The 26,150-nt window shown below is 45.2% G+C and overlaps 1 protein-coding gene across 1 annotated transcript; it reads right to left on the bottom strand.

Annotated features, from left to right (window-relative positions):
* Positions 1 to 1,942: 1,942 nt before the first annotated feature.
* Positions 1,943 to 25,879, bottom strand: LOC116450919 (E3 ubiquitin-protein ligase RNF128-like). Its single transcript, XM_032123906.1, is given in 8 exon segments — positions 1,943 to 3,371; positions 4,775 to 4,952; positions 6,171 to 6,267; positions 8,823 to 8,905; positions 9,490 to 9,561; positions 13,571 to 13,818; positions 25,319 to 25,801; positions 25,804 to 25,879. Coding segments are annotated over 8 exon segments (1,374 nt in total). The 3' UTR covers positions 1,943 to 3,234.
* Positions 25,880 to 26,150: the final 271 nt, after the last annotated feature.

Here is a 26,150-nt window from a genome sequence, read left to right as displayed (position 1 = left end):
CAAGTGGCTAGATCAGGGCATTCCTGAGGGAGAGGGGTGACTCCCTTCCTTTCCCTGAGGGAGTGAGTAAACACTTGGCCACGATGCCGGAGCCTGTTCAGTTTGTTCTTTGGGGACAGAAGAATTGACATGTCTGTGTGACTCAGTGGGAATATTAACAGTCAATAGGCAGACATTTTAGCAACTGTACCACTTGTGGGCTCATCATTTCATCTATATCATTCCATTATCCACGAGCATTGGCGTATCTATAGAAAACGCCAAAACTACTGCACAATAACAGCAAGTTTTTACTGCTTGTCAGGAACAACTCTATCCCCAGGTACATTCCTGTTGGCCTCTTGCTTAGAGGAAAGAGTCTGTCATGCCAGGGCACAAACACATACATATACACGACCCGGAGACATTCTAGCCCGTGGCATCACCAAAAACAAGTGACAATTTTGCTGCACAGTTCCCTAAGTAGGGTTGGTTAAAGACAGCTGCTATCCATGGAAACTTGGAACTACAAAAAGTGAGAGTGGAACTTTGAAATTTCTTTAAGGCAGTCTGGCAGCAACAGTCCCAAGTTTAGTATCACAGATGGTGTTCATGAAATTTACACTTTCGTTTTTAAACCGAATCCCTTGCATAGCTACTAGTTATAAACAAACCTGCACAGGTAAGAGCATGGCAGACTTGCAAGTTAAGCTGCAATACTGGAGAACCATTAAGTTCTGCCTAACAGTAGCTCAAATACTGCTCTGGTACTTACCCTGAATGTGTTCCTTTAGCAGTGGGTCACCTTTGATATAAGAATCCCAAATATCTCTCTGAAAATTAGCGAAGTGTCTTGAGCAAGCAAGCTGCTGCCTTGGCAGATCACATACACATCACCTGATCCTACACCAGTACAGGTTCATCAACATGAGCTTCTGCACCCCCCCAGTTCTCCCCTAGTGCATTCCCTGAGAAAGTGCTATGCATTCACATTACCCTTAGAAATACAAGTACTGGGGAAAAGGCAGATTTGTTCCTCTTAAAAGGCAGTAAATGTAAAGCTTGAATTCTACAAACAAAGCAACCCAAGAAGTGCCTTTCAATGTATTGAATTGATCTGAATCCTGTTTTTATTTTGAACATCAAATTTTGCTCCCATTGAATACAAGACTGGGAGATGATTTCATGAGACTGTATCCTCATAAGATTCCACTACATTGCAGCTTACACACCACAACAAATTTATACCAGCTTTGTGAAATGGAATGAAGTGATCGGGGGCTGCATAGTTACTGCTTGGCTGTTCCTTTCACTGCTCTGCACTTGAGAGGTAGAATAAAAAGGCAATCACAGCAAATTACAGCTTCAGAGTGGAGTCTGATTATAATCAGCTTTGCAACTGGAGCTTAGAACCAACTGGTATTTTCTAGACTGAACTTGGAACTGAGCTAGAAAGAAACACAAGACTTAACTGCTCCCAAACTGGCCAGGAGAGCGACAGGCTTTTACTGTATATCATAGCAGAGTATAGAACAAAGGACACATAATAATTTTTAAAATGTTTTTTCTTCAAAGCAAGCACACCCTTGGGTAAGGAAGGGCTTCTGAGCAACTTGACAGAGGAAAAGTGAGATGCAGCCAGTCTGGTCTGAAGTGCACGTGGCAGACTGCCTTGTGCTGAACATGCCTTGTAGAACAATTCAACACGCCCTTGTACACACCCTAAGGTGCTTGGATTTTCTTTAACATTGAGTACAGCTACTTGGTTTAAGCCCCTCAACACAATTTCAATCCATGTAACAGCAGCATCCTGCACATAACTAGCACTCCTTATTCCAATTACTTTGAGCAAACACTGCTGCTTTTTGGCCTTCCAAAAGAAAGATGTGTTTTGAGGTTGTGGGACAGGGCAAATTCATCATCTGCTTCCATGAGAGCTGGTAATATTTTATGTGAGTCAGGATCATCAAAAATAGAGTTTTATTTACATTTACATTTTCATATTCAAATTCAATACAAATTACGAAATATTTACAACCATTTCATTTGTACTATAGCTAAGAAAATGCATTGCTTTCACCCCCCAGATTCTTAAGTTATTTATTGCAGGCTTTAAGACAAAGTCGTACTAAACATTAGAAACTAGTCAGAGATGCAGAGGTAAAAAAATAAAGTGCATTTATAAGATGTCCTTAGTTACCTTTGCTGGACAAGGCCAAGTCACTTACTATTGAGGCACCCAGTGCTCCTCCTTGACCCCATCTCAACTCCACACAGAGGACAGACAGCTTCTCCAACCCTCTGTTACACTCTCAGGACATCGGATCTCCCTGCAGCTTGTGCACTTGAGCAAGACAATGTACAGCAACAGTCCAGCATTTTTCAGAGGCTGGATCATTTTCTGAACAAAACACAGCAGATCCTTTTGTAAGAATCTGTCTTTTCATCTTCAGCTGAGTCTTTCCTGAAGTTATCCCAGACTCCCACAAAGCCAGGACTCTGGCATATTGCTGGTGCTAGAAATGGTTTTAACTCCCCAGATCACTTGAGGATCTTTCAGACTAACAGGCTAACGTGAACAAGGTTTGAAAAGTTCCTGCAGTTGTTCCCTTTACAGAAAGTCAGATTTGGCCTGTCAGCTTGCAGCTCTCTTTTCTTCCCCTTTAGGAATGTGGGGTTGGCAGGCTGGAGTTGAGAGGTAGAGAATCCGTTGGTTACTAGAGAACCAAAGACACTGTGGACAAAATCCAGTTTGACAAGCATTAGTTTGCACTTTCTCCTATCAAACATTAAAGACCATGTTGCTTTAAACAAAACTGTGTCTCATAAGTAAGTATTAGAACAGATCAAAATAAATTTGTTTACAATGAAAATCTACTTGAATGAAAACAATAAACAACAAAAAGACCCAACTCAAAACGATTCCCAGTGGAGACAACTATGATGTAAAAAATCTTCTCATTTAAACAACTCAAATACGGTACAGAAGCTTTGCTGAAGATGGAACTTTTGTTTTAGTGAAGATCTGCTGGTTTTCTTTATCTTTAAGACAGCTTTATCTGGAGAGTGTTAAAACTCCTGCGGGAAATACAGTTTTAAGAAAGGCAAACCATACAATTATGATTTGGACAAGTCTATTTATCTAAACATTGCCAATGCAGCATTTTCTGCAACAGTCTTGCAACTTTTGGTTTATATGGAATGGCAGTAAGCAGTTCCTTGCAGAAGGCTTGCACCATGTGGCTGGGCATGTTCTCAGAGCGTGACTTCACAAACAATCCTGCCTTCACAAACTTGTGTTTCATCCCCCTCAAAACCTGGGTTGTCACCGTGTGAAAAGACAGTCACAGTGGAGGGCTGGGATTCTTCACTTACAGGATGTGTGTTGTCATCTGTCCAGAAGAAAGCCAAGTGAAGACAAGTTAAAAAGTGTCACAGCCAAGCGTTAGCACCTTAAAGCAAACCACACGCACTTGATTTGCGCAAGCTCACTGCACTTTTCCTGCAGAGATGGAAATCCAAGGCCATGCTCCCACTACCTCTCTCCTCCTGCCCCTTGTTAGTTTGGGAGCTCACTCTTGTCACTGCCTGTCCTTTCTGGAGACACCTACTCAGCTCAGTAGTGCTAAGCAAGCTGAAGTTGTGTGCTTAAGCCACAGAAGGCCCCTACATGGCTACAAAATCCAACCTGGAGGATATTACCAAGTCTTGAATCTTTAGGCTGCTGAAGGCAGGCATCAAGAGCAACTCCTAGAGACCAGGCTCTGGATGAATTAGGCCGGGGGCTATGCTGATTTGGACAGGAAGGCCTTCTCCCTACAGACTAACCTTGTCTGGCTGATGTCCCTGTGTGCCCTTCCCACTCCAAGTGAGAATACACGAGAATGACCCACGTAACTAACCCAGCACACCTTGAGTTGCTTAGGGGGATGCAATTTCAACTTCTGATGTTTAGCTCATAGGAAGTGTCCCCTTCTCTACTGGGGTGCTTCAACAGAGCACTGCTGAACACACACCACTTGCTGCAGCAACAAGTCCCACAGGAGGCAGGCAGCAAATCCCAGATTTTCCTGTCCGCTAGTCTTCCCATGAGAAATAGAGCATCCCCTTCCTAAGGCTATGCCACAATTCAGGGGTAGTTACTTTCATTTGTTTACCTGCAACCTTTCCATTTTTAAAGCCAACAGCCACACTGAGTATGTGTTGGCAAAGCTGACCACTAAAAAGACGTTTTCAAGTGGTTTGCTCTTGTTCAAAAAAATAAGGTATTTGGAAAATCTGATAGTCTTTCCAAATTAACACTCTCTAAAAGTGTTCAAGGATGACTCAGCCTTAGCAAATCTGAAATTCAATTGAAGTATCTGCCTCCTCTCTCTTGCACCATCTGAGCTAGAGCAGGTCTGACTCCCCAAAAGTTTTCTGTAAGTACCTACTTAAAGCAGATGATCTGGTAGCAAAGCAACACTCACTCATCCAAATGAAATCTCCAAAGAGACAAAGGGGTAAGGGACATATTTGGAAAAATCTCTGCTCTTGAAGTAGTAAGCCTCTGACTTTGAACTACTCTTTCATAGACTTCGGCTTTTAATTCACACTAAGGCTTCGTTTCATTTGAAAACAAAGACCAAGTGTCAGAGCTAAGGGCTAAAACAAAAGGGAAGATTAAGATAACCCTGAAAAACAAAAGTATTCAAGCCCTGTGAGATGCTATGAAGGCAACTCCCCCTAATTCACAGCCTAAGCAGCCAAGTGCAACGTGATCTAGCAAGGCAGATGAAACAGTAGACAGACGTACTTTCTGATGGTGTATGTGCCTCCTGAGCAGATTCATCTGGTCCCTGTACAGAATCATATCCAGATGATGCTGTTTCACTAAGATTGTCCTCTTCATTAACTATAGTAACAGTGGATAGAGGTCTCTGGCCACTGGATCCTGGGGCTTGCACAGGCTCAGACCGTGGTTCTACATCCATCTTTGTGAACAAAAGAGAAAAGGGTTAAATTGCAACTTGGCAGGAGACTGCATCTTTCCAGGAGAACAGTGCCCACAAGGACTGAGCCCAGAGCAGTTTTATGCAGAGGAAAAAACATGAAATGGAATAAAAGCTCTGCTGTTAACCTCCAGCATCAGAGGTGAAAACCAGTTACTGCCTAATTGAGTGGGAAGTTCAGACACAGCTTCTGCATTGTTTGCCCAGTACCAGGAAAAGAGAATCTTCCTTCCACTCAGTGGAGATCTGCCTCCCCCAGGCAAACTGGCTTACATTTTAGCTGGTCCAGGCAGCATCAGGCACTAGCAACAGCATCTTCCTCTGGCACTTGCAACAATAAGCAATTACAGAACACATCAGAAATTCCTGATGTATCCCAGGAAATCATGCAGTTCCAGAAATGTCATACATGCTAACACATTCACTTTTCACAGACTCCAAGTACTGAGCAGCTGAAGAGAAGCTGGTTTCAGGGACAGTATGAGTTGTTAAAGTCTGCCTGAAGATATGAGAAACACCCTTAGCTGGAAGCACAACAGTTAAGACCGAATCTTCTGTCAGGCATGAGTCAGCTTTGGCTAACATTCTGCCCAAGCCTTTAGGTGATACCAACTCACACCAGGTCAGCTGCAGGCTTCCCTAAAAGGGACACAGCAATTACTCCTGTAGCATCTGGGCACAGACATGGCAACACCTGTGTTTATCACCTGCACTCTAGAGGCAGCATGAAATAGCTCAAGATGTGGCCACGACAGCAGTGTAACACTGCAATTGGCAGCTGCTGCAGCAGCTTGGAAAAAACACAGAGACCACTGCTTCTTGTAGCAGGATCCATCTTTATTACACACACTTCAGTATTTATATGTTTCTACCATGGGAAAGTTTTAAGGAAGTTTTGGGAACGTGCAGAGGGAAAGACAAAACAGCTACACCACCAAACATGTGGCAGGGCAGACTTTTCTGCCCCTTATCAGCCATTCACAAAAACATGCCATCTCCCCGTGTTCTGGGAGATAAAGGAAAAACATTCACACCTGGTGCTTATAGCTGTGGTCATTTCCCGGGTATGCATCTTCCAGAGAGAACAAAAGACCTCTATCAAAGTTAACATACACAAGTAACAAGCTGCTCTCTACACGGGACTCTCGTTAAGGGCAGGATGGCCTCTGCGGCTGCCACGACCACAGGCTGCTGGCTTACCTCAACACCCAACACTTTGAGGATGTCACATTTGCACAGAGGACACGTCCCGTGTTCCAGAAGCCAGGGGTCAATACAGGTCTTGTGGAAGACATGGCTGGTGGAAGAATGTAGTCGACAAGTTAGTTTTCATACCAGGAAGATTGCTCATGTGCCAGCTATGAAGGACCCTTTTGTAACCCCAAGAATTTATTCCTTCTAGAACAGATGACCTTGTTTTGCCACAAGTTTCAGCTGAAAGTTATGGACAGTTGATCTTTCAACCTGTAGCTGGTTTGTGCTTATTAGTATCCCAATACAACTTGCTAGAATTCAGCATTACCCTTTTTGCTAAACCAGTCTAAAGCTGTTTTTCCAAAACTGTGTACAATACACTCCTAGCCAATAATTTAGATGATACAGCTTTTGACATCTCAGCCTCAGCTTTAAGGTTAACTTCTGTCGTGCAGATGCAGATGACTAAATAGCACTTGTTTTTGTTATAACTACATAGGCAAATCATCTCACAGACTTATGTCCTCAAGATAAACTGTACTCCCACCCATTTACTGTGTCTGTACAATCACTGTGTATCCCAAGTGGGTATTTGGCAGGCTTTACACTTAAGAAAGTAAATATAGCTCAGCCATCACAGATGCAAATGGATGCTTCTATTAAGACACTCAATTCCACAATGGGTTTAAATTAGGCCACAGATTTAGGAGAATGACTTGAAATCCTCTAATCTGCCTGTTCCCTCAGCCTGAATAGAAACAGCAAGGCAAACAAGCAGTGCTCAGTATTAATCAACTCTATTATGAAGTAAGTGTGGAGATCACCACATCCAGTGCTCAGCAGCCCTACACTCCAGAAGGATCCAAGGATTCTCCAATTCAGCTCACATAATCGGCACTTCCTTCCAGCTACATCAACACCATGTTTAGAATAAAACCTGAGACTTCCTTGACACCTCACTATTTTAAGTCCTTGAACTTAACACTGGACTTGCGAACCTCTCCAACTATAAATGCATTCAGTTTGACTCTGTGGACATGAATGCCCTCGGCAAATACCCACACCCTAGGGACTCAGATACCACCAATGTGACTCACAGGAGCACTCCTTTGCGTGGTTCTTTCATAGATACAGTTAAATGCTTTCAACAAGTACGCTCGAAGTGTTGAGGTCAACCACCAGCATGTTCTTGCAGTAAATATCAGTTTATAACTCATGTGAGGGAGAATTTTATATGGTTGATACTGGCAGATATCACCACTTGTGAAGATTATCAAGTCCATGCAGTCATTTTAAGCTAGTGTGCCTCTGAGAGCTACATTTGGGCTGCAGAGGAATGTAACATCACAAATGTACATAAAAGCAGTCTCAGAGCAAATGCAGGAAATTCGTGTATGAAGAACACATTCAAAAGATGTTACTCCACTCTTACCCAAATAAGTCATGCTTTGTTTGCAGGTTCATACCAAGATTAGCAGGGCTTATAGGGAAATAATGAGAAGTCAGGTCTCCTATCAAGGAAAAGTTGTCTGGAGCCTGTCTAAAAGTTCCTGTACTCATGGGACTTTGTCCATTACTAAGCAAAACTACCCATGAGCATAAACATAACAAGACAACTGAATAGTCATTAACACACGTGCCTGAAAGGTTATTCAGTTTTGGTTTTTTCTAAAGTTTTAAGCATTAGATCAAGAAAGCTGGTTGATAACACTTTAGCAGACCAACTTTGTGTTATCAAAACAGCTTAGAGGTTCTACTGCTTGGGAGCAGAGAAAGCCTTTGCAAAACTGTAACCTGGTGCACAGGTAACTTCAGCTGAGATTTGACAGTGTTTGACAGCACTGCTCAGCACACAACAGCAGCTACCCATTTTTCTATTCTTCAGAACTTCATTATCCTACATCAAAATGGTTCCAAGTGCTTTTTGTAACCCTCCCTAAGGGTTATGACACCTCTTCCTATGCACAGTTTGGGCAGTTCACCTGGCAGCCCTCTGATTTTAGAAGCTTGGCCAGAGCATTCCCAGTCAGCAGGCACAGGGGGAAATCCCACAGAACAAGTTTCCTTAAGCCTTGAGGCTGCTTCATTGCTCACCTTAGGAGCAATCACATTAAAGCCTTAGTGCTTCACTACTGAGCTTCCACAGCAGCACAGGAATGAGATACAACAGGAGAGAATTCTAGAAAAATAAACTGCTATAGCTCTATTTTGGTCTCTATCTCAGAGGATGCATACAAGAATAGAAATGCTTTATTTTAAACTACAAAAGCCAGCATGATTTAACAAATTTAGCAGAAACACAACCCTCTTAGTAAGTGGTAATGTAAGGGACAAGAAATGGGCAACATTTTGCCAATTATCTGCAAGTTAGTGGTAACATTCTTATACACCAGCAAAGGAAGAAATATTTTAAAAGCCCTGGCATCCCCTTGAGGGACACTGTGGTCTGCCAACTTGTGTGTGTCAATGCACTCACAGGGGAAGTGATGAACACAAGCCATTGGGGCACACTACAAATGTGTATTCACACATTTTCTGTTGTTCAAAATATTGTTTTGATAGATATTCAAGAATTCTCACTGTACAACAACTTGATGAAAGTTTGTTAACAAACATGGCAGAGTTTTGGATAAAGGGGCAGTTTGGAAGACAACTTACTTGCAAGTCAGAACACGCATTACGTCATTCGCCTTGTACTGCTCAAAGCACACAACACAGGAATCTCCATCTGGACCAGTTTCCTAAAACAGTGAAATGAATTTACAGCTTTAACACACTTTGAAAGCTTCCTCTGAACTCCAGTCATATTTATTGCAGACAAATGGGTCTAGCTAGAGTCATCCATGATGCTCCTGAATATAATCTTATATAAACACACTTAGTGGATTAGTCACAGTCAAGCTGACACTTCAAAAGAAGCACTGAAAGTTTAAACCCATGGTTTAGAATTCCAGCTGAAACCATCATTGGATTACTGAAGGCACTACTGTAGAGGTTTAGAAACTGCTACCTCCAGTTTTAGTTACAGGAAGAAGAGCCAGGAAAGCTGATTAGATACTAGCTTATGTTTAAGCATCCATGTCAGCAAATTAGGACCTCTCACATCAGCAAGACTACGAGCAAGCAGCTAACAAAATAAACTGATTTATAAGAATGTAAGTCTTGCAGCCTGGAAAAGGACCTGGTCTGAAAGAGGAACTGTCTCTGCCACCAAGAGTTACAGCCTCAGAGAGACTTCTGCATCCTCCTCCAGCACGAGGGAGCTCGCTGGGTTCTGTGCAAAGGCTGTGCTGTAAAGCAGGAGAGATCACAGGGTCAGTCCTACCTTGTCCCCTTCCTTCAGGGTGCGTAGCTGCATCTGTTCAATGGCCTTCTTAGCCCTGGCCCTCAGCCGCCGCTGTGACACAAAGCAGTTCTGGTTAGACACAGCCATTTTTCTATTCACTTACTAATACTTACCCAGGGGCCTGCTGCAAGCAGGTAACAGTTCTAAAACTGATGTTATCAAAACAAGCCAAGTAAGCATGACCTGCTATTTTGGAGACAACAGTTTTGGGACATACTGATATGGTTACTGACTGGGTGACACACCAAGAAGGCTTAGGTCTGCTTTGGTTGTAACCTAACCTTTTCACAAAGCACAGGAAATCCAAGGGGTTTTGAAAAAGTTTTTTTTTTAAAGGTGCAAGATAATACCTTGATCAGATTAGACCCAGCCAAAACAAAGAGAAGCCTTCAAACTGACTTGGTACAGAAGACTGAACATTGAGTTCAACAATCAACTGTTTTATGTTTTACTCACTTTAGGACACCTTCCTGCCACAAACTCACATTCTGATGAAAGGTGAGAGAGATTCTTTTTACCAGTCAGCCCACTTAGCACCAACACACCCTGAACTACTCCTCTGCTTCCACTGCTTTACAGCTTGCCTGGCAACTGTTGCTGTCCAGCTGTCAGTGCAGTGCCTGGAATTAGCCCAGGAGCCAACCTCTGTTTAAAGGTCACATGTTGGTGCCGTTCCACCGACTCAGAATACGACTGTCCTCTCCCTCCCCGGTGCACCTCAGGCAGCTCTGGCAGTGCCATCCCCAACACAACACTTACCGCAGGGACAGAGCAGACTCAAGTTTTGCAGCTAACCAAAAAGCCTCTTTCCAATTCAACTGCTCTGTGCAGGAGCCCTGCACTGTTAGCTTTCCAGCATTCCATCTCCTTCGGCATTTTAGCTCATTTACATGAAACTTTTCCAAGTGCAGTGCTGGTGGCACAAGTACAGAAGGGCAGGTGGGAGGAGGGCTGTTGCTGAGACCTAACAATCTTGCAAGGACTGGCCATTCAAATCTGCATAAGATTCCTTGTGCTGAAGCAGTTAATATCAAACAAGTTGATTTACACATCCCCCTGGGACTCTGTCAAGTAGTCTTGGTACAAAATGAACTATTTTTGTATCAGTGTTGTTTTTGTGCCCTAAGAGTACCCATGTGCATGCTTTAAGAGTTTAACAGCTGACAGCTACCAACAGCTATCAAGGAAGAGACACATACAGTCCAAAGGTGAAGGATGCAGATGTGCAGATTTGTTTAGAAACAAGAACTACCGAGGTTTTCTTGGAAGTTTGTGAAGTTCTGCTGAAGACATCAATATATGTTTCTGTATGCTGCTTATGGTTAACTTTGAAATTATGTTGCCCTTGTCAAGCTTTGAGACTGAAGCCACAGAGCAGCAGCCACACACTGCTGTTTACTGAGGTCCCCGAAAGTCTGAGCAGCGAACAGGGTAACATCAACAGAGCAGGAATGCAGCAATGTAAGTACTTCTCATACGTGGCCAGAATTGTCACCACTACTTGTTATTAACTGAAAACTAAACTTTCTAGGAATGTACTCCCTCATATCTCATCTACACATCTAATGTCATGCCAAGCATATTAGACAGGACCCAACTGGCTGCACTGTTAATAATTTACTGAAACAATATTTTAAGTTTTGCATGGGTACCAGTTTAATTGCTTCTCATTAAATGCATCAATGCCAAAGTCACCTTTAACATTGATTTTGGCAAGTACAGCAGAAAATCCCTCCAGGGGATGGAGAAAGGTTGCAGAAGCAGTTTTTTGTTGAATAGTCTACCAGGATACTCAAGCTTGGAATGTCAAAGCATTTTGTGAAGCCAAGTTTTTCAAGCAAATGTGAAACGTGAATTATGTTAGAAGTATAAAAACCCCAACCCAGAAAAAGCTAGAAGAAATAGCTAAGTTGAGGAAATAGAGTCAAGATATTACAAAACAGGTCAGGTTCCAGCTCCTATCCAGGCTCTGGCATGCTGAAGTAGTGAGGTACCTAACTGGGAAAATCAGGTTTGCAGTCGCTTAGTCCTCAGTCTCCCTTGTTCAAAGATGCCAATTTTACCTCCAGCCCTTTCTGCATAAGGGTGCCTTTCTGGGACCCTGTGAGCATGGTCATGGCAGCGCAGACCAGACAGCTCTGAGGAGGGTTGGGAACTCCTGCTTTTCTCCTGTAAGCTAAGGAAGTTCTTCCCCACAGGTAGCTACTGCCATGAAAGCAGTTTGAATTGGTAAAAGTTGAGCAATTTGTCTCCTCCAAAGCCATTAATTAGGTCATTTCTCAGCTGCAACATTTAATCTTTATGAAATCAAAGGAAGCAAAGACTTGAGCTGAAATTAGAAACCAGGCCACAGATAACATCATGGGTCATTTTGCACTATTAAGAAAGGTTACTATTTTGAGAACTGAATTTTTCAGTACTCCACTGACTAGACAGGTAGAAAGCCACCTACCACGCTTGCCTCAATTTTCCACCTTCTTGCTCACTGACCTCCCAATGCAGGAAGAGACTGCAGAAGTGGAGACTTGAATTTCAAGTCCAGAAGAAAAGATGCATTCAAGAAGGAACTAGGAGGTTGCACAGTGTAGCTTGCTCATGAGGAAAGAGCTACTCTGGTTTAACTGTTAGGTTAGGATAGATGTGCTACTAAACTTCTCTTTTTGCTTGGACCAGAAGCTGACATGACTGGCTCTTCTCAACAGTCACTCAAGTCCAGGCAATCTGGGTTTTCAAAGGGCTGAACGATGACAGGAGAGGCACCAGGACGTACCACACAAGCCAGGAAGTTGTTTAACTAATATTCAGTACTTCATGGAGCCAAAGCACTTAAAACTCTCAAACTTTGGATCTACACTGAAAATCCAATCAGCAGCTAACAGGTCACATGGTAGCATTACCTTTTAGTAGTTCACCTGAACTAACAAGCATTTTCTTGTTATTCTTTACTCACCTAATCACTGTGAGGTCAGTCTGAGATGCCAGGGTACAATAAGAACCGAAAACAATTCTAGATTGTCTTTGAGTTTCACTTTAACAGAACAGTACATTTTTACACCCTGACAGCAGAGAAGCTTTCTTCTATTCTTATACTCTGTAAAGCACTTATTTGGGCTCCTTGATTTCAGTTCTGCTGAAATCACGTGGAACTAGCACATCATTTATCAATGTTATTTTTCAATCTAAGTTCCTTGTGCACATGGAACCCAAGACTGCTAGCCAAGCAGACTAGATTTTCCCAGTACCAGCTATCACTGACGCATTAATAACCTCTGTAGTTTCTTGAAAGCCTGATAGCTCACAACTGCACTGTTAAGTACCTTCAAAGGAGGAAACATTTCAATTTGATTTAATGAACAGTGCATAGGGCACCCAGGTTTTCCTGTCCAGATTTATTTAGCATTATTAAACAGAGCTGTGAGACTAAGGTAGACGGCAGGGAATGAAAGAGAATTCATCAGCAGGAGACTGACTGTGCATCTCTTTCCACAAATATCAGCAAGCAGACAGCATCAGGTTACACAGACAACTCCCCATTTCATCCAGGAGTGGCAATGCTGCATCTCACAGGCAGATGACAACTTCCAATACTTCCAACCCTAATTGAGTCTGTCACTGTAATTCTCAGAAAGCTTTCAGTCAGAAAGCAGCTTTCAACAAGCAGCAGGCTCCCAACCTGCAGCTAAAGTCGTGCCCCATTTTGCAGACACACTTCCAGTCTTGTCTCCTGTTACAACAAGCACATAGGCAGTGCTAAGTGGGAAGGATGAAAGCAGTTAGCTAAAAGCAGTTCAGCTCTCTCACAGTCCCCACGACATCAGCATTACGGCTGCACTGCAGTTCAGGAAGTATTTCTATGAGCTGAGTACAACCAGCTTTTCTCCACAGAATTTACTTTTGGCTGTTCTTAGGAAAGTTTTAAGCTGTGCAAAGATGTATCTCTCAGCATTTTAAAGATCAAACAAACAAATTCAATCATTTTCATACTTAACCAAAGAATACAAACCTTGAGATCCACACCACGGGGGGATGGGAGTATAAAACAGCAATGACACAAACTCACCTGCTCCCTGGACTGGGCCCTTGCCATAATGAGTCTCCGAGCAGAGTAAGACACATAGCAGCCCAAGGTTGCTGCTGCCACGACGAAAAATGACACGGAGATGAAGAGGATGGTGAAGATATTCATGGAAACACTGCGCTTTTTGCCCACTTCGATGACCATGGTGACTTTCATGCCACTCTGAATCCGGTGCAGGATTTCCATGCCTTTCAGGTTGCCAATCATAATTGCAACGATCTTTTCAGCACCTGCAAAGGAGAAGGGGAATCCATGCTCAGTTCCCAGGTGTTGTATCAGAGTCATTGTCTTAAATATCCTGCTTCAAGTGCTAAAGAAATGACTGTGGGAACTTTCTAAATAGTATTTGTAGATTCAATATGAACTGATGGAACAATGTCATGCAAAACAAGTGTCATCACTATATGTTTGTCCAGCTGAAAGTACGTCCCATTACCTATGAGCTGCATAAGTGAACCATGCTTAGAAGTCATTGGTCTCCATAGCACTCCTCACTCCTATAGAGGACACAGCCTGTCCTATTTTAGACACAACACTTTGGCGATTTACACTTTAACATGCCTTTGAACTACAGGAAGTTAAAAATAAATCCTCTACAGAGTAAGGTCACTGGGGATTGTGATATCTGTATAGGGATTGCTTCCTGTAATGGATCCAACTCCCCCCCCACTCCACTGCTACTTCTTAACACCTCTTCTCTAAATTTGACAGTACTTTTGAGTATTTCCCCAGACACTGAGCAATCAAATACATAGATCACCCTTTGCTTCCGTATTTTCAGCAGCAATTGAGAAATGATTGAGGGAGATTTCATTGTGAATTTCAAGTGAGTTTTTGTGAGCTTCTACTGCAAATTCAGAAGGAAGCAAATATGGAGGAAGGCGTGCTCCACTTTTAAACAGCTAGGGGCAAGATGGCAAAGGCCATCCTGATTTTAACAACAGGTTTTATTGGCTCAGCTGAACACCACAACAAGTCAAAGCAATCAAGGGGTTTATGGTAGGAAGAAATTTCAAGCAACTCCAGTCACCAAGCACAGACCAGAGCAAACCAGTTTCCTTTCAGTGACATGCAAGGGCTTGAGGACACTTGATACTGTTTGCAGAAACATTAGAAAGACCCAATATAACAGATAGGCTCTTAAGAGAGGAAAAAAAAGGGAGAAAGGGTGATGAGGAAATTATCACTGCTCTCTCTCTAAACTAAATACAAGAAAAGGAGATTTGAGACCAGCTGATCAGGAGTCTCACTGCATTAAACCATCACCTGCACAACATTCATAAAAGACATTGCATGGGGGAAGAATAAAGACTGTTACGAAGTACTATTTTTAGCTAAACCCCCAGCCAAACACTCTTTAATGGGAAGACCAATTGTTTTTCCCTCTGCTGAGTTATTCAAGTTATTTCCCTCTGCTGAAAGTTACTCAGCTTTCAGCTACCAAAACCCCCTAGAATTGGTGTTAAACCACAAAGGCTGTCATTGGAGAAAGTGTATATTAGTTTTCCAGCTTGTTCCCATAATGCTTGTGATCCAACACAGCAAGCAACTCTCCTCAGTGGGACCAAACTCATCTTTTATTCAGAAAGCTCCTTGTAAAGACAAGGACATCACACAGAGAAAAAAAAGTCTCCGAGACTGCAACTACTCTTTAGGATGAACTAGGGCTTATACATCAGTTACAAAATGAGCAGGTGGTATACATCAGTTATAATATGAGCAGGTGGTAGCAGCAAGCAAAGAATTAAGCATCAAGTCAGAAGCTGAGACTTGCTTTCATAAGCATGGAAGAACAGGCTGCAACAATGAGAAAATAAAAAGCCTGTCAAAAAAAAGGCAAAAAAAGGTTTTCCTACCCTATTCCCCTATATTTCTGCACATCTCACAGAAGATCTATCTTGTGGTTACGCACAACACAAGACACAGCACAGGGATTCCTATTACTGAAATGTCACCATCAGCCTGCAAAACCATTCAAGCTACTAAGCCATCCATTGTGAACAAGTTTTACCCTTAAAAAAAAAGTCCTCCATTTAAGTTTCAGACTGCATAGTTCACAAGGATGTCATCAGATGACAGCTTTAATTCTCACTGACACTTCTCAACCCCAGAGATTTCTGCTGCAATTTCAGCTCTGCTGAAATTAGATGAACATACACGAGTGGCCAGCTGGTGGCTTTTGACACTGGCACTACAAGAGCAGAAGCGAGTGGCCATTTCCATCAGCACGTGTTTGCGACAACTTCTGTGCTTCCATAACAAAAGCAAGAGGATCACCCCCACCCAACACTTCCTGAGCTGTTCACTTGGGTCCCATCAGGACAGGTACTGAAACATGTTATCATGGCCTTGAAACCACCAACCTACACAGAGGCTTCTGACAGGGCTTGGCCATCATACAGGAAACCAGGTATTTGAGGGGACATCTGCAGAGGTATCTCAATTACAGCAGCTGCTCTCAGCTGTCAGCCTTTTCCCCACCCAGACTCCAGCAAAGCAAGAGGAAAGTCAGTTAGTTGTGCATGGCAAAAACCTCACAGAAACCCACATTCTTTGCCCAGGTGTCAGCTTTTGTGGTTCAGGTAAAGCTTCTGAAACAGTTTTTAAGGGACACTAGAAGGTGAAGTTAATCTGCTGCCTGTTTAGTTGATAATGGGCTCATTGCTAAACAGAAGCAAGACCTGTTCAGTTAAACATTTCCCAGCCTCTTTCCTTTGCCATTTCCTGTAAACTGGAGAGGGAAAGTTATTCAACTCTTTAAGAAAACACAGCCTGCCTCTTTGGGCGCCCCCCATATTGTAAGGCAGCAGATGGACAAAATCTGAAGGAAATGGGTTGGCACAGATGAGGCACAAGAACCCCAGTGGTTTGTTGGGGCAGGGAGGAGCTGGGGCACAGCACATTGGGCCCACAAGGAGAGTGAGTGCATGACTGGGATCTAAGTTTTACCTTCCTGGATCAGTTTGACTTAGATGTAAAGTTGCATCTATTTATAGCAGTATCAATGCCTATATGAAATACTGCCCTGCAAAGACTTCACTTGTTCTGCCATTACACTTCGGCTCCTAAACACAAAGTTACAGGTTTGATAATTCAGTAGAGAAATGAGATGTGCAAGGGGGGCACAGAGCTGGGAGAATTACCTTTTGCATAGTACACACCTGTCTTTTCACAATCATTTAAGGTGATTATTCTAATCCAGTGCTACATTTTTGTGTGCTACAGACGAATCTATCCCAACAAGTTGTGGAGCCTGGAGAACACTCGCCCCATGATATTTAGAATGCAATGATACCAATGTGTGCCTTAACAATGCTCACTTTTAGCAATAAAATCACAATCTATTAATGCATTAAAGCACATCAAGGCAAGGATCAGATCTCGAGGCCAAACAAATCCACTGACCAATGCCAACTCAGGAACTCCAAGTCAGTTCCTCTACCCTCACTCAAAAGTAATTTCTCAGCTCGTTTAGGCATTGCAACCATTTTGCATTGTTTAAACCAAACAAATTCAGCTTCAATTAAGTCATGAAAGACCCCTTCATTTTGGCTTAAAGGCCTCAGTGTAAATTCCATACATTTTTCTTTTCTTGGACAGGGAGAGCCAAACCTCTCTAATGTCTCTATCACCGTTTACCAAGAACGGGATGTAAAACTGATGGACCCTTTTCCTCTTTGGGAACAGACCGAGCTACAACACAGTTCAGTGAAAATATGTGAGGAAGGCAATAATTTTGAGGGCATTTTTAAGAAAGAAGGTATAAAACATGCTAAGTAGGCAAGTTATTTCAGAACAAGGAAAAAGCTAGCGTGCCGCACACAGCCTCCAGCATTTTGGATTTTATTGTTTTTTTCGCCCCTGCTTTCTCAAAGTCTGAAGTTTTGCCTCATCTTTAATCAGACTGAAGTTAAGTGCCCACAGTTTTACCAGTATTCCTTCACTCTGTCCAGAGAGCACCTTGTGCAACCAGAGCCTCTGCTATGGCACAGCCACACTGCTTCTCCCCAGGACCAGCACAGCTCACCCCAGCGTGCCCAGCGTTCCACTTGGGAATACCCCACCCCATCCTTTCTCCTGGTGGGATCACCAATACATTTCAACAACCCCAGCTGACCACCACATAAGCCACCCACTCAGAAAAAGAGCAATGGAAGAAATTGATTTTGAATGTTTCATATATTAAACAAACAAACAAACAAACAAACAAAAAAAAAAAAGGAAAGGAAAATGCAGACTTTGGAGTTTGACTTATCAAAGAATGGACAGTTTCTCCTTAACCACAGCAGAAACCCTATCTGAAGGCTCTTTCAGGAGACAAAATACAACTCTAACCTTGGTGCCTGGATCATTGCTTTTATCTACAAGATATGGTGCTTGCAGCACAGATCAGTACTAGCTGTGCTTTAAGCCTTAGTCAGAGGAGCTAGAGGTTTTTCCCTGGCACCCTTCCAACCCCCCCATCAGCAAAAAAGGCATTAGGAGATCAAGCTATCTACTGTTCTTTAACATGAAAGACACTGTCAGTGTCAGTTGACACTCCAACCATTTCCTACCAGTTTAGCACACCTGGCTCTTCAGGCATGTAAGAGGAGTATCTGATAGCCTATCTTTCATGTTTAAAAAAACCCCTATATAATGTCTTGAACATTGCTTGTCTCACTATACTGGAATAGTAAGAAATGAGATTTCTGGTGGTTATCAAACAGGATGGTACAAACTTACTGTTATCTGTTACAGTAGGAGGAAAAATAAACTAGCAGTGTACACAGACGGAGGTGGTATTACCAACCTTATGTAATTCACCTCAGATGACAGGCCAGCACTGCACATAAAAGCCATCAAGCCTCAGCACCACACCACTCTAGGAACATGAGGGCTGTCCCTGGCCTCAGACAATATGAAACCAGACCCTGCCAGCCAGCTCTGCTCTCATCGGTGGTACAGTGTGGATTAAAAAAAAAAAAAAAAAGTGCCGATTGCACTCATCCACACACACAAGGCAAAATCTCATCAGGAATGTGCCCATCCCCACAATCATCTGCCATCTCAGACACTGTCAAAAGAAACGCCTTTATTGCCCTGTGATAAGCTCTTCACTTTGCAAGAGGGGGGAGGGTGACTGAACTCATAGTTCAGAAGCAATATAAGCCTGGATAAGCTGATGTCAGTAGGCTTGTTCCTTCTCCTTCCCCTGCTTTGCACGTTGTCCACCCCAAACATTACCTGGCACCAAGATAAGAGAGTAAGTCACATCCAGGTTATTTTGCAGTTATTTAAAGCTACAGCCCCTTATGATCTAAACTGTTTGTCTGAAATGCCTTTTTCCTCACACTATCACCTAAGCTTCATTAAATCTACTTCCAGCTTGCTTTACTTGACAGATGGCACTATGTCTGATCTCTTCCTCCTAAACACATAAGCCTTTCAGCATACAGGGGCAAACAGTCACACAAAACCATGGAATGGCTGGGGTGGGAAGTACCTCTGGGGTCCATCTAGTTCAAACCCCCCTGCTAAAGCAGGTTCACCCAGAGCAGGTTGCACAGGATCACATCCAGACAGGTTTTGAATATCTCCAATGAGGGAGACTCCACAACCTCTCTGGGCAGTCTGTTCCAATGTTCAGTCACCCTCACACTACAGTTTTTCCTCCTATTCAGATGGAACTTTCTATTTCAGTTCGTGCCCACTGTCCCTTGTGCTGCTCTAGACACCACTGAAAAGAGTCTGGCCCCATCCCCCTGACACCCACCCTTAACACATTTGTGTGCCCTGATGAGGTCCCCTCTCATTCTTCTCACCTCCAGCCTAAATAGGCCCAGCTTCCTCAACCATTCATTGTACAGCAGATGGCTCCAATCCCTCATCATCTTCACAGGCCTTCTCCGGACTCACAGCAGGTGCTCCATGTCTATCTTGAACCAAGGAGCACAGAACTCCAGGTGAGGCCTCACCAGGGAAAAGTAGAGGGGCAGGATCACCTCCCTGACTTCTTCCTAATGCACCCCAGGATCCCACTGGCCTTCTTACCCACAAGAACACACGCTGGTCGTGGACAGCTTGTGTCCACCAGGATTCCCCAGGGTTTTCTCCACAGAGCTGCTTTCCATTAGATCAGCCCCAGACTGTACTGATGGCCAGGGTTATTCCTCCCCAGGTGCAGGACCCTTGCTGAACTTCATTAGGTTTCTCTCTGCCCAGCTCTCCAACCTTTCCAGGCCTCCCTGAATGGCACCACAGCCTTCAGGAATATCCACTCCTCCCCAGTCTGTATTATCAGCTCAGGACACACACTATCCCTTCATAGACATCAGGGATGAATAAGGTGAACAAGACAGCAAGACACACAGAGAAGGAAGATTTCCACACTAAGAAGTGTGGGGAAACTTTTTTACCAAACAGGCTAGGTGTATAAAGGGGCACATCAAGACCAAATGTCATTTTACATGATACGAGTTTCCATCAGTCCCCAGGAAATACTGGAGGTGGAAACCAACCTCCAATCTGTTCAGTTTAAGTAATGTTATTATTTGTCAAGTGAACCCAACAGTTACTAACCCCTTTTTCTCCCCCTCCTCACCTTCTGAGCCTTAAAGTCTCATGTAAATGCTCCCATCCTCCTAAATCTTAGAATATTTATAACAAGAAATCATCCTCTAAAACAGCAGCCAGGACAGTAACACTTTTCAAGGGCACAGAAATGAATGAGATCTGTAGGACAGCTCTCTTCACACGCTGTTTGGTCAGTGGCACCTGCAAGACTAAAGCACCGCCTTTCAATCTAGCAAACAGGCTCTAAAACCCCCTGGAGAAACAGCAAGCAACATTCCTAATGAAAATTCTTTGGTGAGTTTACTCAGCAGTTTTGATTTAGTAAATACATTGCTCACCCTCTTTGAATGAGGCTGAGCTCACCACTAATATCCCTTGCTCTCCACATGCTGGTGGCAGCTAAGTGCTCACAAGTGAGTTTGAGAAAGCTAATGATAAAATGATGTAAGTGGGCACAGTGTCAGCCAGAAAGCATCTGTCTGTGGAAAGATGACAGGTCACACTGGACACAGTGGGGAACTGTGCTGAGCTGACTGCTGTGTGCTCACCAGCACATCCAAGGCCGGAGGCAAACAAGCACTGTCATTGTTTTAGGGACGATGTCTCTCACAATGAAGCCTCTGCTACCACAGCTGTCACTTAGGATTTTAATGCATCCTTTCACATTTCAGCAGCCCAGTAAACCCAAAGAGCAAGGGCACTTCACAGACCTATTCCAGGCTATCTAAGGGACAATATATATAAGGGCCTACCCTACAGTTTTCCATGTCATAGAGGTACCTAAATTATATCAAAGAGCAAGGGCAGGGATCAGAAGCTGTCAATAGCACCAGTTAGTCTAATCCAGCTTCTCAGTGTCCCTCCTGCTTGCTCACAGACTGTGGTGCTGGGGGCAGCCCCAAGTCACTGTCACACTCTACCATCCTCTGAGGAGATCAAGGTCACTCATGTGCCACAGTTGCTTATCTGAATGTCACTACAGCTGTGACATTAATTTACTCTAAACCAGGCAGCCAGGAGAACCAAACTGAGGTTTGAGCACATCGAAAAGCTATTCTCAGATGCAAAGAGCTACAAACTCCAGACACTACAGACTCCAAATACCACCCAGGCACAGTAGATGCATGCAAGGTCCATCTCAAAAAGGAACTGTAGGAAAGGCTAAATAATCTGCAGAGGCTCATCTGGCCATGGCCAAGGAACATGGGAGAGGAATTGTCATTAACTAGATCCTGCATCCTCATTCCTCTCCTCAGATGCCCTCAGCACAAGTCTTCCCTCATTGCAAAGGGAGGTACACCATCTGTTTACACAAGGCTTACAAAGTCTTAGCACAGCCCATCTTGGGATTACAATTCTGACTCAATCTTTAACAGTTTTACAGCTCACATCAGCATTTTCATACCTTGGAAAAGTTTTAGCTTGTTTCTGAAGATCATACCTCACAAAAAGTACTGGAGCACAACTAGACACTTCTGCCATACACTGTTTTCCCTAAGCATATGGAGGTAAGGCTTCACCTCAGTGAAATTCCTGCAGAAGAAGTTTAAGTAGCAGTGCTACATATTTATTTAACCTTTCCTTCCCCTTTCACCCACTGATTCAAGTTTACACTTGAACCAGATCTTGTTAGCCTGAGACATGCTGTTACTGCTTGAGCCAGAATCATTTAGCTGTGTTCCCCCAGAATAAGCCCTCTGCAGATCAGGTGATGTGCTTCTTAAGTCTAGAGTTACACCACAGGAGAGAAACCAAAGAAAATGATCACAGTTGCTTTCTGACCTACAAAGAATCCTTCTTCACTAGCTGCAAGGAAATACTGAACACCAAAGAATGCTTCCCACCGGCACCACCATGCCCTCAAGCCAAAGCCACCTAACAGCCTAGTTCTGCGTTAAGGCAAGGTCCACCTTTAAAAAAAAAAACAACTCTTGCCCTGCACTTTTTCCCCACATGCTGCTGGTTTTCTCCAATCAAATGTCTTTTTCAGAAGGTCAATAGAGATTACAGAGAGGTGCAATTATGAGCACACAGAATTGTACTTTGAAACCCTGCTCAGCCTGACACAGAGCAGTACCATCTTAAAATGTGCACAGTTAAAATTCAAGTTTGCTAACTGATACAGGTTTGTGCTTATAAATCACAAAGCAAATTTTACTTTGGACTCCATTAAATTCTTGACATTCTACATGTTAAAGATGATTAGGCAGGATTTGATCATATCTGATTTGGCTATCCACTGCATGCTGTTGTTTTAATTGCCAGAGTGAGTTGCTTTTTGTTGTTTAGGGTTTTTTTTTAAGTTGGCACACCAAAAGGTTACATAGAGCACTGATGCAATAAAGAATTCATCAGACTAAACATGATTATAAGAAAAAAAGTCTCTGGAAGCACGATGACTAGGACAAACCCTGCTGCAAATACAGGCCCATTTAAATCTCTAAACAAGAAAGTTGCTTCAAAAGCCAAGTCTGAACACCCAGAAAAAGGCACACTGCATTTTTAGACAAGCTTCTGCTAATAACTTTGTGTTTTGTTGCTACCAAAGTTCTTCAAAGAAAAGTGTGTTATGCCATACATTTCATCAGAGCCCACCCACAGAAATCTTCCTTCTCTGCCAGGCAGATAACAGCTCCACACCCCACACTTGAGAGGAAAGTCCTCAGTACTGCTACTTAATTCCCCCTCACCCCAGCAAAGCCATTTCCTGCTACTTCCCACTGCCTCAGCTTGGAGGAAGTGTTTGGTTTCACTTGATGGTATTTGATGGCCCCAGTCAGAGCAGAAATGAAGCTACATAGGAAACCCAGATTGCAAAGTCACTCTTAGCACAGCTACAGCCGTTACAGCCATGGCAGGAGTTGTGGTTGCACAAAGGCCATTCTTTAATGAGCAGGGCCACTTTCCCCACCGGCTCCAGGTTAGAGCACCCAGTGCCACCAATGAGGCCAGGAGAGGGGAGCCATCCCAAAGCACAGCTCAGCAAAGGGCATTATGACCAGCTCTTACCTCCTAAGTTTGAGGGGTAGTGCTGTAGGCTGAGCTCATCAGCATTACACAGGGAATATCCTGCACCTGGCAAACCGAATGAGGCTGGCGACTTGTAGATTGCTCCATCTTGGCCATGCCACGTTCAAAGCCTGCAACATTTGTTGAGTTTGACCAGAGAGCGCTGGCCCCCAGCAGGGGCAGGAGGCAGGGGCACCCCAAGCACAGCGTGTCACCAAAGCCCCATAAGCAGAAGGAAAAGCATCGCTGTGGGAAGAGCCAAGAACAGGGACTCGCAGATAGACGTGATGATAGAAAAAACTCAAGTCCAGAGAAGAAGAAAAGGGAGGATGGAACAGGAAAGAAAGTGAGGGACTAAAACAAGGACAAGCAATAAAAGCAACAGCAGCAACAAGCTTAGCCCAGTAATTGTGCTACGACATGGCAAGGAGGAGTCAGGCAGATTAAATAAGTGGTTTGACAGAAGCTGTCTTCTCCAAGGAGTCCCTGTCCTATTTGTCTGCAGTTCAGCTGGGAAATTTCAACATGCCCTCGAGTATCCATCCCATCATGCAGGATAATCAGGACAGCTAGAGCCACTCTGACATAAATGCCTCAGCAGAAAGCTTAAGGACAGCATAGGAAAGGAGGGACCTCCTCTTGGAGCAAACCCCACCGAGAGCACATGGCTCATTTCGAGAGGCAGCTCCCAGCAAGGTTAAGACGCTGTAAGTCTCCCAGCAGCCGGGATGGAGGAGGGGCAGGAGCACATGGCCCTTCCCCTCAAGAACAGGTTCAGCAGTGACCTACCCAGGCCAGCAGTGCCAAGGGAGCTCCTCCAAGAGCTGCAGGATGAGGCAGGCACCCAGTGAACAGGGCTCAGGGGCAGGGATGCTCTGTCAGTTCAGCAGGAGGAACTCACCCAGCAATAGCCAGATCTCAATAGCATTTGTCAGCTGATGATTTGATTACGTAAGAAAGCCTTGCCTCAGAAAGGCCAGAGCCTATCCAGACTGTATGTTTTGAATTCTTAAAGCAGAGTACCAACAGTCTTACAGCTCATTAAGATTACACACAACAAACCTCCAGAGACAGCTACTGTTTCCTTGTCTCACCAGAATACTTGCCTCCACTGCTAACAGAAATCGTCTCCACCCCTTCTAAGAAGGTTGCTGCAGGGATATAATTATTTTTTGAACCACTCAGACCCTTTAAGATGCACTACTCATTTCTATTGTTCAGTTTATCCCCAGAAGATGGAACTTCCCAAAGCAGTGCCACTTCACAGAATTCCAACACACATGGTACTGGAGGGTGTGCGTCCATCCAAAAGCTGGACAGAGCCACCAAAGCCTCTCACCCTGTGATACACAGGGCACCTGCTTGGACCATCACCGGAAGGCACTTACTCAGCTTTCAGCCTTGGTCTGTTTCTCAGGCACCATTAGCCTAAAATACAGCCAAAACTCATTTTTCATTTGAAAGATGGGCAGATCAGGAAAAACGTTCTAGCAAATAGGAGACTTTCTATAGTAAGAGAAGAGGAGTTCTGTCATCAGCCTATGCAACCGGAAAACAACCTTTAAAGGCCTTCAGCTACTTGCATGAGAAGTGGCATTTTGCTGCTGAAAAGTTACCTACAGAGGAGTCTCGTACTTCACTTATTTCTGCGCTGGTTAGTGTGCAGGGCATAGGGAGAAACAGTGTCTGACCGTGGAAACCCAGCCCACTTTACGGCCCAAATCAACTCCACAGTCTTAACAGGCACTGAAAACCTCAGCATCCATCACCTCTGGCGACTACAGGCTCAGGCCAAAAACCTGAGCCCCGCACACCTGCAGCCAGGGCCCGGCCCAGCCCAGCTAGAGCGCTCAGCAGGCGCCCGCTCGTCCTCAGCCGCAGCAGCAGCCGCAGATTTCGGACACGGTTACTCATTAATCAGAGAAAAAACATCAGCAGCGCCCGAAACAGCACCGGCCAGTCCGGGCAGAAACTCCCGTGGTGCAGGAAAGGCAGCGACATTCCCGGCTGTTACCGAGGAGCCGCGCCAGGGATGTGCGGCGGGGGCTGCGCCCGGGCCGTGCCATGTTCCCGCACCCGCCGACAGAAGGGAGGGAGGGAGGGAAGAGGCCGCTCCCAGCGCGGGGACCCCCCTCCTTCGAAGCCCCCCCGTTCTCCGGCGCTCACCGTGGTGGGACATGGGCAGCACTGCGTTACCGGTGCCGCGGTAGTTGTAGATGACGGCGGCGGCGGCGCCGCGCTCGGCGGCGAGGTGGATCTTGTCGGCGAAGGAGCAGCCGCCGCCGCGCTGGATGAGAGCGAGCCAGCCCGGGGAGCCGCCGGCCGGGGGGGCCCCGCTGAAGTTGGTGAGCGCGTTGCAGGCATTGAAGGCGTCGGGGCTGTCGGGCAGCACCAACAGCCCCTCGGCCGACTGCAGCGGCGAGTCCAGCCCATACAGGCCGCTCTCGCCCGCCTCCCAGCCGCTCCGGTTGCGGTCTGCGCTGTTCTCCCATGACACGTTCAGCCAGGCGGTCCACGCCGCTGCCGCCGCCGCCGCCCCGCGGGGACCGGGCGGCGGGACGGCGCAAAGCAACGCGGCCAGCACCAGCAGCGCGGCCCCCGACGGCATACCAGCACGGCCCGGCCCCGCCGCCCCGCCGCCTAAAGCCGCCGCCGCGGCTGCCGGGGGAGGAGCGGGGCCGCCCCCGCCGCGGCACGCCCCCAGCTCCGCGCGGCACCGCGCACCATCGCTCCGCACGGCCCGGCACGGCACGGCACAGCCCGGCACGGCACGGCACAGCCCGGCACGGCGTACCACCGCACCGCACCGCACCGCGCACCACTGCACAGCACCGCCCGGCGCCGCGGGAACCCCGCCGGGAGTGGACCCCCGCCGCTGCCCGGGGAGTGGGGATCCCGGGCGCTGCGGCCTCGCCGGTGCTGGGCGGGGTGCGCAGCCGGGCGTCCCCGTCGCTGTATTCTCTCCGGGCGCACAACCCACGTTTCTCCCGGGTGGATG

The sequence above is a fragment of the Corvus moneduloides genome, chromosome 14 (assembly GCF_009650955.1).
Source record: "Corvus moneduloides isolate bCorMon1 chromosome 14, bCorMon1.pri, whole genome shotgun sequence".
NCBI classification, from domain to species: Eukaryota; Metazoa; Chordata; class Aves; order Passeriformes; family Corvidae; genus Corvus; species Corvus moneduloides.
Note: the sequence above shows the minus strand (reverse complement) of the source record. Positions and strands in the feature narration are given on the sequence as shown.